Raw genomic sequence first — 17,530 nt, forward strand, 5'->3', positions numbered from 1 at the left:
CACTATGATAAAAAGAAAAAGTGGCTGCAGTAGCTAATATGTTTCATAATTGCATTGGTGTGTTAGGTGGTGGTGGGTGGCAGTGCCAGTGGTTGGGGCCCTCTGGAGGATAACTTCTCCACCACAGATGAACAGTTGTGGCTTCTTCATCCTGGTGGCACACACATGCCTGTGTGTGGCTCTGATGGCAATGCGTTTGCATTCATTGAAAAATCTAACACTCGGTATGCTATCACAACTGATATCAGTGTAGGGCAGGATGCCTTGATTCAGTTTGACTTCTCTGCTTCTTGCTCTGTCACCTCATCCTGCTATTGTAAGTTTACTGTCATTACTTTTATATTATTTGTACCATTCAGAACTATTCTACTAACATGCATGCATGCTTGTGTGTACACAGCAGTGGAATTGGACTACTCTCTCGATCTTGGACTTAATTGGCAACCCCTTCTAAGAGAGTGTTTACCCACAAGTTCAGATTGTTCCTCTTACACACTTCAGAATTTCTTAGTGTCAGATACCTACAACAAATGGGGCAGAGTTACCATACCCATCCCAGCCTATGCCAGGTAAAATTATATTGTACTACACCTCATTCACCATTTGCATTTTAAGTGCCCAGGACAAACACCAAGTTTGTGTTTTTAAGATCTACATCCACTCGATTCCGATGGCTTCAGAAGGCACCATTTGACAAGCAGCAAACCTGGGCTTTAGACAACCTCTACATTGGAGATGGTTGTCCTGACATGTGCTCTGGTCATGGTCGTTGCAAGCATAATTTCTGTGGGTGAGTTCTTTGCATTTTTCACAGTGAACATTGTAGTTAAAATTGCAAACACTGGCATATTTTCTTTTTCTCATTGGAACAAGATCTGTTTACTTTACAAGTGTATTTTCAGGTATTAATAATTATGTAATGTTTATAATTTCGTATTTTGTTGTCTTTTTCCAAAATAAAAAAAAATAAAACATTTTTCCCATAGTTGTAAATGAGTGTCCATTGTGCTCTGCAATTATCTGGTGCCCCATCCAAAGTGTATCCTAGACTCATAGCAAGTGTGCTTTGATTAAGATATGCTGTTAATGAATGTGCATTAATATATGTATATGTCATGTAAGAGACTCTAAATAGATGCAGGTTCAGGTTTATGCAATTTTAATAAACAAAAGATAGGGCTAGAGAAAGTGGTGAAAAAAACAGGTCAAGATCAAGGTAGTAAAATAATGTAACATGGCTTGAAAAAGACAGAGGATAATATCCAGGGAGGGTGAATCAAGTGTTTCCCATAAGACAAATAAGCCAGCCAACTAAATCATTCTTCATCATTGGAAGGTGTAGCACAATCTAAGGATCCTCATTCACACTCAAAACTGTGGAGATGATAGTGGACTTTAGGAAACACCCTTCAACACCACTTCCCCTCACAATATCCAACATCCCTGTGTCATCTGTGGAGAACTTCAAGTTTCTGGGCACTACCATTTCCCAAGACCTGAAATGGGAATGCAACATAAACTCGATTCTGAAAAAGGCCCAGCAGAGGATGTACTTTCTACGCCAGTTAAGGAAGTACAGTCTGCCACAGGAGCTGTTGATGCAGTTCTACACTGCAGTCATTGAATCTGTCCTGTGCTCATTAATCACCATCTGGTTTGGAGCAGCAACAAAACAGGACAGAAACAGACTGCAGAAAACTGTTAAAACAGCAGAAAAAATCATTGGTGTTCCTCTGCCCACTCTCCAGGACTTGTACCAAACAAGAACCAGAAACCGGGCAGAAAAAATCATTAATGACCCTTCACACCCTGGTCACAACATCTTCCAGCTCCTCCCTTCTGGCAGGCGCTACAGAACTTTGCTCAATAAAACTGCCAGACACAGGAACAGTTTCTTTCCCAAGCAATCACCCTCACTAACAACTGACCATAATTATATTCCCTACTCATATCTATAAGTACTGCACAGAACTGTCAGTCATCACATTATCTGTATATGTTGCACACACTATGGCTGCTATATACTGTAGAAAGTTTTATAGTAAACTCTCTATCATACCTGACACACAATACTGTCATTTGCACTACCCTGCACTCTCACACTTTATGTACATTACTGATCTGTATCCCTATTTATTAACCACACTGTCTATACTGTCTCACATTGTCTGTATTATCTTGTATTGTCTTGTATAGTCTGTTCTTGTCTTGTCTTGTCTGTTTTGTCTTGTATAGGTTTAATTTATGTCTGTACTTTTGAGAGTCACTAACAGCTGGAACCAAATTCCTTGTGTGTGTCAACACACTTGGCCAATAAACCTGATTCTGATTCTGATAACCTCACATTATACTATGATTCAAAGTGTTGCTTTGATTAATAGAGGCAAGAGTGTATGCCAACCTACTTACTTTTCTGTTGGGCCACACAAGGTTATCTTTTTACAATTTTAATTTATGTTTTTCTTTCTGTTATTTAGGTGTGACCCAGGGTGGGGAGGAAGGTACTGTGATGAAGCCATTCTACCCCTCTTGTCCCAAGTAAAGGACAGCTTTAGTCGTGCACCCTCCCTCAATCACTGGCATCTATTAACTGGTGGAAAACTGAGTACAGTATGTGGGGCTGTAGCATCAGGTACAGCGCTGCACTTTAGTGAGGTAAGAAAAAGACACACCTTCTTGTTTTATATAATGATTAGAAACCACTTTACTATTGTCTGGTTTCCTGGGTTATCTAGGGATTTAATTGATTATTTTGATTATGCTAGTTTTATTACAGTGTGATTATATAGCATCTTTTTAGCCGTCATGAAACTCATGAGCAAATGCAAATGCATAAAGAAGAGACAACCTTTATTAATTCAGACAAGCAAATGCAAAATCACTACCAAAAACTTAGGCCCAATTAGGCAAGAGTTGAACAAAGAGAATCCGGTACAAAACAGAAGCAAACAAAACAGAAGCAGGTAAAAAAACTGTGGTTAAAACAATCTATCAACATGATATCAATCAGAAAATATAAGGCTTAATAAGTTAATAGAATAAGTAACAAAGAGCGGGTTGTGGGTTGCAGCCCCACTGACCTTTGGTGTAAATGCATCATGTGAGTATGCTTTGTTGGTTGTAAATGGGTTGTGGGAGGCTGCCTAGTCCTTGGCTTGAAGAAAAAAAGAAAAGAAAGAAATTGCAGCAGGAAACTATAAGAAATGGCACACATCTCTCAAAGTTTTCTGAGAAAGGCAAGCAGATCGACTATGGAAACTGAAAAGAGTCGGTTGGTTACTTAGAAGATGACAGTTGTGTGCAGAAGAGGAGCAGGTATTTTTAAATCCACTTTGATAAATCCATCATTACATTTTTGCCCATCAGGGTACAATCAATTACCTTTTCTGATAGGTGAGGCTATGACATATCCATCCCTACCTTTTTTTCTGTTGCTAAAAAGAAACTGAAGGAATTTTTTTTTTACAACTAATTACATTAATTGTCAGGTCAGTAATATGATTGGTATAAATATAATATCTTAAAGAGGCAGAGTCCTCCAGAATTATAGCTGAGCTGAGTTTCACCAATCAATACAAATTGTGGAACAATTTCTAAATAATGATCCTCAGCCAAAAATTGCAAATACTTGCATATCTTTTCATCTTATCAATCTTGAATATCTAATTATCTACAGAAGATAGATTAAATCATTGCACGGGCTAAGAAACACCTTCAGAATGAATTCAGTTTGCTTACATCTTCTCTTGGCCAAAGTTTATTAGACTTAAAATAGACTAAAACATAGTGGAAAACTGTGCTGTCGATGCTGTGTTCAGACTAAAGAGTAGATGGACATACAGCTTGTTATCAAATCAAATCAAATCAAATTTAATTCATCACATACACATACATACAGGGTACGACATGCAGTGAAATGCTTTATACGACGGTCCGGCATAAGGGGAATACGATGGGGAAAAAGAAAAGAAGCAGATAAATAAAGTATAAAGTATAAAAAACGATATAAAATTAAATATAAAAATATAAGATATAAAGCATATATAAAGATATGTATGTGAAACAACAAGAAAAATGTATATACAAAAAAATTCTTATGGCACTAGACAGTGAAACAGTAAACAATGTGTAACAAAGTGTCCTCATCAGAAAGCATTGATGTCTTGTACAGTCCATCCGGAAAGTATTTACAGCGCTTTACTTTTTCCACATTTTGTTATGATACAGCCTTATTCCAAAATGGATTGAATTCATAGTTTTTCTCAAAATTCTACAAACAATACCCCATCATTCTCAAATTATAACTAGTGCCAAAGGTGAATACTTATGTGCATGTGATTTTTGTTTTTATTTGTAATAAGTTTGCAAAGAAAAACAAAAATCACATGCACATAAGTATTCACAGCCTTTGCTCAATACTTTGTTGAAGCACCTTTGGCACCAATTATAATTTTTTGAGAATGATGCTACAAGCTTGGCACACCTATTTTTGGGCAGTGTGTCCCATTCTTTTTTGCAGAACCTCTCAAGCTCAATCAGGTTGGATGGGAAGCATCAGTACACAGTACACATTTTCAGATCTCTCCAGAGATGTTCTGAGCTCTGGCTGGTCTATTTAAGGACATTCACAGAGTCATCCCCTAGCCACTCTTTTGTTATCTTGGCTGTGTGCTTAGGGTCATTGTCCTGTTGGAAGATGAACCGTCACACTATTCTGAGGTCCAGAGCACTCTGGAGCAGGTTTTCATCAAAGACATATTTGTACATTGCTGCATTCATCTTTCCCTCGACCCTGACAAGTTTCCCAGTTCCTGCCGCTGAAAACCTGAAAATGGTCAGGTGATGAGCTGTGCATAGATTCTCTCTCCATGGAGAAGCACTGGAGCTCTTTCTGAGCGATTATCCGGTTCTTGCTCACCTCCCTGACTAAGGCCCTTCTCCCCAATTGCTCAGTTTGACCAAGCACCCTGCTCTTGGAAGAGTCCTAGTGGTCCCAAACTTCTTCTATTAACGGATTATGGAGGCCACTGTGCTCATTGGGACTTTAAATGCTGCAGAAATTTTTCTATACTATTTCCCAGATCTGTGCATCTATACAATCAGGTTTTGAAGTTCTAAATCCAATTCCTTGAATTTTGTGGCTTGGTTTGTGCTCTGACATGCACTGTTAACTCTGGGACCTTATATAGACAGGTGTGTGCCTTTCCAAATCATGTCTAATCAACTGAATTTATTACAGGTGAACTCCAAATGAAAACAGGATGCACATAACAAACTTCTTTCATGTTGTCATAATGTTGTACTGTGTATAGAATTTTGCGGATTTAATTTAATCCATTTTAAAATAGGGCTGTAACAAAAAAATTTGGAAAAAAGTAAAGTGCTGTGAATGCTTTCCGAACGCACTGTATGTTGGCGCATTAGTGACCATGAAATCAGCAGCTTGCACACCTGGAAAGACTTTCATCAATGCTGAAAGATATACACATGTTTAAGAGAAATATATACCTCTGTCTAGATTATGTATTTTTCAGGAAAGTCCTTGAATATTTGAGCAAAACAGTGCTAAAATGCATACTGTATTTATTACTATTTTCTCAGACTGCTGGTAAAAGAAGTAGGGATGCTGCACAGTGGTCAATATGGCCCTGTCCCAACTGTTTTTGAGATGTGATTTACTCAGTTTCTCATATATATAAATTAGGATTATATTAGAGTTTAAATGTACTTTTTGACATTAACAGCTCTGCACTCGTCAGCTGGTAACTGTGGATTTGAACTTGACCAATGCTGAGTTTGTACAGTTCTACTTCATGTATGGCTGCATGGCACCCCCTACAACCAGAAACCAGGGTGTATTATTGGAGTTCAGCCTGAATGGAGGCATCAGCTGGAGATTACTGACTGAGATAAACTATGACCAATACAGCAAGCCAGGGTATGACTGTCCAAATATATGGCCCTTATAACTGATGTTGTCTAGATGTTCTATATCATGATTAGTGTGATGCTGATAGGATAAAATTTTTATTAAATCTTTAATTAATTTTCTTTAGATCAACTTTTCTTAATTAATGTAGTTATTCTTCAAAAGTAGTGCGTGATTTATTTCTTATTTTTTTGTACACATTGTGACATCAACATTAACTTCCACAGGTTTGTGAATGTTCTCTTGCCCCCTACTGCCAAGGCAGTGGGAGTACAGCTTCGTTGGTGGCAGCCACAACATGATGGATCAGATCGTGGAGACTGGGCACTTGACAATGTGCTTGTTTCTGGCTCAGATACACATGCTCCAATCTCAGACACATTTGGAGTTGCATTGCCCAGTCATGAGAGGCCTCCAGCTGACGGCACACTTGGAACACTTACTGGCCACATCAGGACAGTAAGCAAGGGAGAAAAAAGCAGCAACAGAAGAGGTGTGACACATGCATATTTACAGATAGACTTAAAAGTATGGGCTTTCCATTATTAACGGCTGCAATCTTCACCAAATTGTGAAATAGCACTAATCCACATTTAAAAATATTATAATTCTACAAGCCCTCATTAAAAATGTGGGAAAAATAGTACATAGGTAGGTAATTTAATATTTTTTCAGCTTCAAAGTCATACCACCACTAAGAGAATTCAAGTCACAAACAAACAGAATGATTTAGAATAAATGAGATCTGCTGTTTCTTTTTGGATCTTCTTGAATTCATGTGACTGCTGAAGATGGTCAAAGATGGTCTGCAAAGAGCTTACCAAGCATCAATGTGATCTTTATCAAAAGTAATTTTTTTCAGCAGAGGGTTACAAAAGAATGTTGAAAACATTAGATGTTCTATGGAACACTATGAAGGCCATAATTTCCAAATGGAGAATATGGGGCACCAGCATGACTTTAACAATAAGAGAATTCTTCTTCTTGTTCTTCTTCTTCTTTTGGCTTCTCCCATTCGGGGTCGTGACAGCAGATCATCCGTCTCCATACCCCCCAGTCCTCTCCATATGCCTCTTTCACATCAACCACCTGCATGTCCTCCCTCACCACATCCATAAACCTCCTCTTTGGCCTTTTTTTTTCCTCCCTTCTGGTAGCTCCATCCTCAGCTTTCTCCTACCGAAATATGCCATGTCCCTTCGCTGCACATGTCCAAACCATCTCAATCGTGCCTCCCTCACCTTGTCTCCATAATGTCCTACATGCGCTGCCCCTCTAATAAACTAATTTCTAATCCTGTCTATCCTTGTCACTCCCAACGAAAACCTCAACAACTTCAGCTCTGCTACCGCCAGCTTCACCTCCTTTCTTTTACTCAATGCCACTGTCTCTAAACCATACAACATCGCAGGTCTCACCACAGTTCTGTAAACTTTCCCTTTTACCCTTGCAAATACCCTTTAATCACTAATCACTCCTGCCACTCTTTTCCACCCACTCCACCCTGCCTTCACTCTATTAATCACTTCTCCAACACACTCATCATTACTTTGCACTGTTGACCCAGGTACCTAAACTTCTCCACCTTCTTCACCTCTTCTTCCTGCAACCTCACCACTCCACTGCCCTCCCTCTCATTCACACACATGTACTCTGTCTTACTCCTACTGACTTTCATTCCCCTTCTCTCCAGCACATACTTCCACCTCTTCAGGATCTTTTTAAATCTGCTTCCTACTCTCACCACAAATCACAATATTATCCCCACACATCATAGTCTATGGAGTCTGTCTGACCTCATCAGTCAACCTGTCCATCACCACTGCAAACAGAAAACGGCTCAGAGGCGATTCTCGATGCAATCTAACCTCCACCTTAAACCAGTCTGTCAATCCTATTGCACACTTCACTGCTCCTGCTACTGCACAGTCACACTGTCCTCATACATGTCCTGCACCACCCTCACATAGTTCTCTGACACACCTGACTTCCTCATACAATACCACAACTCCTCTCTCGGCACCCTGTCGTATGCTTTCTCTAAATCCACAAACACACAATGCAACTCCTTCTGACCTTCTCTTTACTTCTCCATCAACATTCTCAAAGCAAATAATGCAGTTGTGGTGCTCTTCCTTACCTCTTCTTTCAGCCTGGCTTCCACTACTCTTTCCCATAACTTCATGGTGTAACTGATCAACTTTAAAGCCCTGTAGTTTCTGCAGGTCTGCACATCTCCCAGTAAAAAAAAAAAAAAAAAACGGTACCAGCATACTTCGCCTCCATTTCTTAGGCATCCTCTCCCCTTCCAAAGTCCTGTTAAAGAATCTTGATAAAAAAATCCACTGCCATCTCTCCTAAACATCATATTTCTACCTGTAAGAAAGGATTCCTATTTAGTTGTATTTCCATGCTTTACCACTAGAGGCAGATATACAGTTTACCAAGCAATGACGGGCTACCTGTGACATCACAGTGCACCGTCCTCCATCAAGAGTATAAATGGCCAGAACACCGAGCAGCAGTCGTCATTGACCGGAGGCATTCTGCATCACGCAACCCACTGAACAGCAGCTAGCAGAAGACAGCAAGAATCACCTCATATACAATCAATTCTATACTCAGTAAAGTAGAGTGTTCTGAATTCTGTATCGTGTTTTTACTGACGTGCTGGGGCGAATACAATCCCCTGATCAGCGCATACTAGATAGTGAGAATCCTTATATGGTCCTTCGAGCCGGATAGGAAAACTTCCTAACACTGTCAATATGTCATCGGGTCCTACTGACTTTTCACTCTTTATCCTCTTAATTGCTGCTCTCACTTCTTCCTTACTAATCCTATCCCTTTCCTGCTTCACAATCTCCACACCATCCAACCTTCTCTCTCTCTAATTTTCCTCGTTCATCAGCTGCTCAAAATATTCCCTCCATCTTCTCAACACACTCTCCTCACTAGTCAACATATTTTCATCTATATGAACCACATAAAAGCTCATAACTATTCTGGCCCTCAGGGGTTCTCAGCATACCCACCAAGGACTGGACTGATAAAGCAAATGAGTCGAAGGTGTTAGCATCACCCAGCCTAAGAGGGATTCAGGATGGCACCCACCTCAGAATGAACAAGCTGTCTTGGCTGTCCATACTTCTCTTGAAGTGCCTGCAGCACAGCGGAGTAAGGCTGCGGGTGATACGCGCTAGCTGAAGAGCACTGGGGAGTATCAAGTTACTTACGAGAACATAGTATTTGTACTGGTTACTGATATAGTTGTGATTACTTAACAAATTGTCTAATGCTAACTTGAACAACACAAAGTCACTCTTAGCACCACTCTCGAAGACTGGTAATGTAGGCTGTAGAATGCCATAGGCTGACGCATACAGAAGCTCTGGGCTTAGATAAGGTGAGTAAACAGCTGAGGGAAAAGGCTCAGATGGAGCTGCTAAGTGCCTTTGTCGAGGCTTGATCATTGGAGCTGGGGAGCCGTGATCAACCTGGAAGTGTCACGGAGGGCATGCTGATGCTTATAGTGTTCGCAGCACTTAGTCTTGGGAATGATGCTGAAGGCTGAGGTGCCACGTTCAATGTTGATGACTCAGACTGTACTGGAGCAGCAGGACTGGCAATAAGAGCGCTTGTGGCACCAAACTCAAAGCTAGGATTATTACCATCACAGAAAATGGCACCCAAACAGGGATATGAATCCTGCTAATTTAAAAACTTGAAACAAAGTACAGTATGTGATAATTCTCATTTTGATATTCGTGTAAACAGGTGTAAACCCCTTTATAGTGTGAAAATTATTTTTAAACTTTGCTCTAAACCTTAGGCTATTCATCCTGCTTTATATTATTATTCTATATGCACTTAATTGTTGAAGTTCAAAAATGATAATCTAAATTAATGCAAACTGAAACTTATATAATTGAATGTGGTTACCAGGTTATGTGAATTGTACAAACACGATTCCAAAAAAGTTGGGACACTGTACAAATTGCGATATCTTATTCAGAATACAACATAGATGACATATCAAATGTTTAAACTGAGAAAATATATCATTTTAAGGAAAAAATAAGTTGATTTCTTCTCAAAAAAGTTGGGTCAAGGCCATGGTTACCACTGTGTGGCATCACCTCTTCTTTTTATTACAGTCTGCAAACGTCTGGGGACTGAGAAGACAAGTTGCTGAAGTTTAGGAATAGGAATGTTGTCCCATTCTTGTCTAATACAGGCTTCTAGTTGCTCAACTGTCTTAGGTCTTCTTTGTTGCATCTTCCTATTTATGATGCACCAAATGTTTTCTTTGGGTGAAAGATCAGGTCTGCAGGCTGGCCATTTCAGTACCCAAGTCCTTCTTCTATGCAGCCATGATGTTGTATTTGATTCAGTATGTGGTCTGGCATTGTCATTAGCAGAGGTGGCAAAAGTACACACATCCTTTACTTAAGTAGAAGTACAGATACTCATGTTTTAAAATACTCGGGTAAAAGTTGAAGTACTGATTAAACTTTTTTACTCAAGTGAAAGTAAAGAAGTCTTGGCTCTGACATGTACTTAAGTAAAAAGTTGTTTGTGTCGCCATTATGAGGGAAAAACCCACAAAACGCCACCTAGAGGGTTAATTGTGTAAAAAATGGCGGATTTTCTGTTTGATTTGAGACTTGGCGCATAAATAAAACAAAAGTTTACTGATTAAAAATATTTTTATCTGGAGTTTAATAATTAATTTTACATCTAAGTAAAGAAAGGACGTCGTAGATAAATGTATTTTTTCCCGAAGGTTTTAATTTCGCCTCTTTTATATTTAGAAATGTATTTATGTATTTACATTTTTTTTTATAAAAATGGTAAAAACAGAAATGCTGAATTGATGGCGCGTTAATAACATTTAGTGCCGTTTACAATAATTTAAATTTTGACAGCCAAATATATATATTAATACAAAACAAATTAAAAATGTTACCGAATAAATGTATCCAGGCGGAACATCCACATATAGAACACAAGCAGAGAAAAGATGATGATGATCAATGTGTCTGTTCTCAGTCATGTTTACATCACTGACTCCCTCTGTCTCATACACATTAACCCCAAACTTCTTACTGCCTTCTGCCTGCTGATTCTTATCTTCGTAAACTAGTCTACATCTGTGGTGAGTGAGAGTCAGGACTTTATACACCAGCGGATTGAAAAAGACGCGTAGTAAAAGGAAATCGGTTGTTCGGCTGAAATCGGCGCGCAGTGAAAATAAAAATAATATATTACACCAAATCAGTGGATTAAAACTAAAGTACCGAGCCGGTTTTGAAAATGTAAGAAGTAAAAAGTACAGATATTTGTGTAAAAATGTAATGAGTAAAAGTAAAAAGTTGTCTAAAAAATAAATAGTGGAGTAAAGTACTGATACCTGAAAAATCTACTTAAGTACAGTAACGAAGTATTTGTACTCCGTTACTTCCCACCTCTGGTCATTAGAGATGAGACGGATACTTGGCTGAAACGAGTATCCGGTACGGATTAAGCACTTCTGCCGAGTACGAGTATTATACAAGTAATACGAGTCAATATCTGTGCTCGGATTGAATGAAAATCATCATTGGGTAGCTGATTGTGTCAGCGTTCTGTGATAGGCTAGTCACAGCGCCCCTCCCCTACACACATACAGATGTACTGTGTTGCAGTCACACACAGAACAGCTCTCTGTCTCTCCCTCAGTCACTCGGGTTCGTGGCTCTTTTCCGTTAACGTTTAGGGTTTATTCAGCTTTTTACTTCAGGTAAAAAACGTAACGTTGATAATACGTACTTACTAACCAGTAGAGTTCTGGTAAACGTGGGTTCGTTTAGACGTGGTGCTTGCTTGGTAGAATGCGACTCGCATTGCATCTCTGCCTGTCTGAGATTTTTTTTCTTTTTTAAACCTTCAGCTGTCTCTAACCAGTAACCTGACACGTTTTTGCTGTATTTCATAAAAAAAAATAAAGGTTGTAAGCTAGTGTTATAAATATTACAAATTAATTAAGCTACATACACACTAGGGATGAGCGAGTACAGCATTATCTGTATCCGTTAACCATATGAATTATCTGTATCTGTATCGTGATCAAAACCATTGATCTGATAGTTCAATCCTGATGCTGTCCTGTAAATCTTTTTCTAATCAGCAATAAATATAACAATTTCTGATCAACCCATATCAATTGCATGCTTAAAATAACATACCGGTTAAAGCCCCGCCCATTTCAATACACACCCCGCCCACTTCCTGGTTAGGCCCCACCCACTCCAAGTACAGATACAGATACGGATAATTCATATGGTTAACAGATACAGATACAGATAATGCTGTATTTGCTCATCCCTAATTGTCATGTTGGAAAATGCAAGGTCTTCCCTGAAAAAGAAGACGTCTGAGTGGTAGCATATGTTGTTCTAGAACTTGGATATTACTTTCAGCATTGATGGGGCTTTTCCAGATGTGTATGCTGCCTATGCCACACGCACTCATGCAACCCCATCAGAGATGCAGGCTTCTAAATTGAGCGATGATAACAACTTGGTTTGTCCTTATCCTCTTTAGTCCGGATGACATGGTGCCCCAATTTTCCAAAAAGAACTTACAATTTTGATTTGTCTGACAACAGAACAGAATTCCACTTTGCCACAGTCTATTTTTACATTAGCCTTGGCCCAGAGAAAACGCCTGCGCTTCTGGATCATGTTTAGATATGGCTTCTTTTTTTACTTATAGAGTTTTAGCCGGCAACGGCAAATGGCACGGTGGATTGTGTTCACCGACAATGTTTTCTGGAAGTATTCCTGAATTATTACAGTAGCATTTCTGTATGTGATGCAGTGCCGTCTAAGGGCCCGAAGATCACAGGCATCCAGTATAGTTTTCTGGCCTTGACCCTTACGCACAGAGATTGTTCCAGATTCTCTGAATCTTCGGATGATATTATGCACTGTAGATGATGATAACTGTAATCTTTTTTGCAATTTTTCTCTGAGAAACTCCTTTCTAATATTGCTCCACTATTTTTTGCCACAGCATTGGGGAAATTGGTGATCCTCTGCCCATCTTGACTTCTGAGAGACACTGCCACTCTGAGAGGCTCTTTTTATACCCAATCATGTTGCCAATTGACTTAATAAGTTGCAAATAAAATATAAATGTATAAGATTTGTAAATTATTGCATTCCTTTTTTATTCACAATTGGTACAGTGTCCCAACTTTTTTTGGAATCGGGTTTGTAGAAACCAGTTTTTTTTAAGTTAAGTTTGTAATCAGTAATCGAAGAAGGCATATCTTATCACAAGTATTTGTTATTTTTTATTATTTCGAACTTAATAATTTTGTTTTTCACTTTATGTACTGACAACATACAAAAATATCTTTCCTACATGGTACATAATAGCAGACCCTTTGTACACATCATTAATCTTTGTGGACATTAAAGTCCCTGATGTAGCCACTCCAGTCTGGACACCTGCCTTGCAAACTCAGGTGCCTATTTACCCCTATACCCCCATTTAAATCCACTACATTACAATTAAGAAGCTAGGTGCAGTTTGCTTTTTCCCCCAGCACACCTGCACAACCTCGTGAATGGAATGGAAACCAGGACCAGATGCAGTTGTATACTCCCTCTCCACTAGGAATAGCAGGGGATGGTTGTCTTCAGGGGCCCAGTATGATTTGCCTGGGATGATTTTCACACCTGCAAGGGGTATTGGACATCTTATGATCCAGGGTATCTGGGACAAATTGTTTGACCTCATAAAGAGACAAAAGACCGCTGTATGCAAATTGCAAGAATTTTTATAAAAAAAACACATTGAAATCGAGACTGACCAAATGGTAAAGGCAGTTGTTACATTTATTTAAATTTTTTTTAAAAAAGCCACAGTGAACTTACTAAAGATTTCTTAGACATTACAACTGTCCAGAAAATCTATGCGGATCACAAATAAGAATTTCATACCAGATCGGTCAAGGCCTGGGTTAACAACGACCGCCACAGGTAACGTTAGCCGACAGGGTACAGGTGGAAATTGGGCTACTGTTGGCCGAAGGAGGAAAAGGAGAGGAGGAAGACGTCTACAGAGACGGCAGGAAAAGTAAAAGTGTAGGAGAGCGGAGGTTCGGGTTGGTACTTTAAATGTTGGTACTATGACTGGTAAAGGGAGAGAGATAGATGATATGATGGAGAGGATAAAGGTAGATATGTTGTGTGTTCAGGAGACAAAGTGGAAAGCGAGTAAGGCCAGGAACATTGGAGTTGGGTTTAAACTGTTCTATCATGGTGTGGATGGAAAGAGAAATTGTGTAGGGGTGATTCTGAAGGAAGAGTACAGTAAGAGTGTGGTGGAGTTGAAGAGAGTTTCTGATAGGGTGATGAACGTGAAGCTGGAAGTTGAAGGGATGATGATAAATGTCATAAGTGCTTATGCTCCTCAAGTCAGCTGTAAGATGGAGGAGAAGGAAAGATTCTGGAGTGAATTAGATGAAGTGGTAGATGGTGTACCTAGGAAAGAACAATTGGTGATTGGGGCAGACTTTAATGGGCATGTAGGTGAAGGGAACAGAGGTGATGGGTAGGTATGGCCTTAAGGAGAGGAATGTGGAAGGGCAGATGGTGGTGGATTTTGCTAAAAGGATGGAAATGGCAGTGGTGAACACGATGCAACCTGAAGGAGATTGGAGACTGTAAGGTGTTGGCAGAGGACAGTGTAGCTAGACAGCATTGGATGGTGGTCTGTAGGATGGTTTTGGAGGTAAAGAAGAACAGGAGGAGAGTGAGGACTGAAAGAAGAATAAGATGGTGGAAGCTGAAGGAGGAAGAGTGTAGTGTGAGGTTTAAGGAAGAGGTCAGACAGGGGCTCTGTGGTGGTGAAGAGGTGCTGGATGAATGGGAAACTTCTGCAGGATTGATGAGGGAGGCAGCTAGAAAAGTACTTGGTGTGACATCTGGAAATAGAAAGGAAGACAAAGAGATGTGGTGGTGGAATGAAGAATTGCAGGAGAGCATAAGGAGAAAGAGGTTGGCAAAACAGAAGTGGGATCGACAGAGTGATGAGAAAAGTAGGCAGGAGTACAAGGAGATGCAGCAGCAGGTAAAGAGGGATGTGGCGAAAGCCAAGGAAAAGTGGAGATGTTTAGGAGAGATGGCAGGGGAGTTTTTAACTAGATTGTTTAACAAGATTCTGGAAGGTGAGAGGATGCCTAAAGAATGGAGAAGGAGTTTGCTGGTACCGATATTTAAGCATAAGGGAGATGTGCAGACCTGCAGTAACTACAGGGGAATTAGGTTGATCAGTCACACCATAAAGTTATGGGAAAGAGTAGTGGAAGCCAGGCTGAGAGAAGAGGTAACCATCTGTGAGCAAAAATATGGTTTCATGCTGAGGAAGAGCACCACAGATGCCTTATTTGATTTGAGAATGTTGATGGAGAAGTATAGAGAAGGACAGAAGGAATTGCATTGTGTATTTGTGTTTATTTAGAGAAAGCGTATGACAGGGCGCCGAGAAAGGAGTTGTGGTATTTTATGAGGAAGTCTGGTGTGTCAGAGAAGTATGTGAGGGTGGTGCAGGACATGTATGAGGACAGTGTGACAGCAGTGAAGTGTGCAGTAGGAAAGACAGACTGGTTCAGGGTGAAGGTTGGACTGCATCAAGGATCGGCCCTGAGCCCTTTCATGTTTGCAGTGGTGATGGACAGGTTGACGGACGAGGTCAGACAGGATTCTCCCTGGACTATGATGTTTGCAAATGATATTGTGATTTGTAGTGAGAGTAGTGAGCAGGTTGAGAAGAGCCTGAAGAGGTGGAGATATGTGCTAAAAAGAAGGGGAATGAAAGTCAGTAGGAGTAAGACAGAGTACATGTGTGTGAATGAAAGGGAGGGCAGTGGAGTGGTGCGGTTACAGGGAGAAGAGGTGGAGAAGGTGGAGGAGTTCAGGTACCTGAGGTCAACAGTGCAAAGTAATAGAGAGTGTGTTAGAGAAGTGAAGAAAAAAGTGCAGGCAGGGTGGAGTGGGTGGAGAAGAGTGACAGGCGTGATTTGTGATAGTAGGGTATCTGCAAGAATAAAAGGGAAAGTTTATAGGACTATGGTGAGACCTGCGATGTTGTATGGATTAGAGACAGTGGCATTGAGTAAAAGACAGGAGGTGGAGCTGGAGGTAGCAGACCTGAAGATGTTAAGGTTTTCGTTGGGAGTGACGAGGATGGACAGGATTCAAAATGAGTTAGAGGAACAGCCCATGTAGGATGTTTTGGTGACAAGGTGAGGAAGGCGAGATTGAGATGGTTTGGAAATGTGCAGAGGAGGGACATGAATTATATTGGTAGAAGAATGCTGAGGATGGAGCCACCAGGTAGAAGGAAAAGAGGAAGGCCAAGGAGGAGGTTCATGGATGTGGTGAGGGAAGACATGCAGGTAGTTGGTGTGCAAGAGGCAGATGTAGAGGACAGGGTGGTATGGAGATGGATGATCCGCTGTGGGAACCCCTGATGGGAGCAGCCGAAAGAAGAAGAAGAAGAAGAAGACTTTCAGCCCGGTCATGCCAGTATGCCCTCAACAATGGGATTCCAATGTTTGCCAGATGAAAGTACAGCTCACCATTTCACCCCAAGTATTTCTCTTTTAAGTTCTATTCCACCATTCATGTTACCCTTACCCTTTTAAAATTAGGGACAGTGAGGATGATGCAACACTCATCAAACAAGCAATAAATGCAGCTCTCTTGCCACCTGATCAAAAGCAACAGTAATGTCACTTCCTACAAACAAATTCTCAAGTGTGCACCCTTTGTTTGGGATGAAAAAATGTACTTCAAATCAAATCTACACACATTCAAATCAATTCATTTTTTAAAAGTGAATATGTTCTTTACAAGTAAGTTTGTCCCTGATAAACAAGCCGGTGTTGACTGTGGCAAGGAAAAACTCCTTTAGATGGCATAAGGAAGAAACCTTGAGAGAAACCGGACTCAAGAGGGAACCCATCCTCATTTGGGCACACATCATCATATACCTATAATAAAACAAACCTTATCAACTCTCACCTTTAAAACAATCCATTGGGAACCAGCAACTGGAGGAAATGTTAGAGAATGGCATTGCTAAACCTTCACAATCAGGATCTTCTCCAGTAGTCCTAGTGGCAAAAAAAATTACATCTTTGATCCTGTGTTCATCATCGCAATGTATATGCTATAACAGACAGCTATGCATACCCAATGCCAAACCTTTTGACCCAAAAGAGAGAGCATGGTATGAAAGAGGTAATTGCATATGGCAGTTGAACTCTAAAATCTGCTGAGTCAAACCACTCTGCAATAGAATGGTTAGCTGAAGTATAGACATTAGAGAAGTGGCAGCACCATCTAAAACATAATGTTTACTGTCGTTACATATCTCTGTGCTTTGCAGTGAGTGATAAATTGTCAAAGACCACCAGCCGTCATTCAATATATTGAATATCAGAAAATTTAAAGAAGTGTGTGAAAGTTGTAATACCAAAATTAATTACTGCATACCACCACAGACAAACATTAACAAAAGGGTGAATCGAACTCTTAAAAGTAT

General features: G+C 40.1%; 1 protein-coding gene across 1 annotated transcript in view; it reads left to right on the plus strand.

Moving 5' to 3' along the window:
- The window catches only part of reln (reelin), a 514,851-nt gene that overhangs the window by 393,385 nt on the left and 103,936 nt on the right, over positions 1-17,530 (plus strand). The window contains exons 45-50 of the mRNA XM_083552560.1: positions 67-316; positions 401-569; positions 650-790; positions 2,478-2,655; positions 5,745-5,938; positions 6,157-6,422. Coding sequence (XP_083408686.1) covers positions 67-316; positions 401-569; positions 650-790; positions 2,478-2,655; positions 5,745-5,938; positions 6,157-6,422 — 1,198 coding nt within the window. The remainder of the gene's footprint in view (positions 1-66; positions 317-400; positions 570-649; positions 791-2,477; positions 2,656-5,744; positions 5,939-6,156; positions 6,423-17,530) is intronic.

This window comes from Silurus aristotelis, assembly GCF_946808225.1.
Source record: "Silurus aristotelis genome assembly, chromosome: 10".
NCBI classification, from domain to species: Eukaryota; Metazoa; Chordata; class Actinopteri; order Siluriformes; family Siluridae; genus Silurus; species Silurus aristotelis.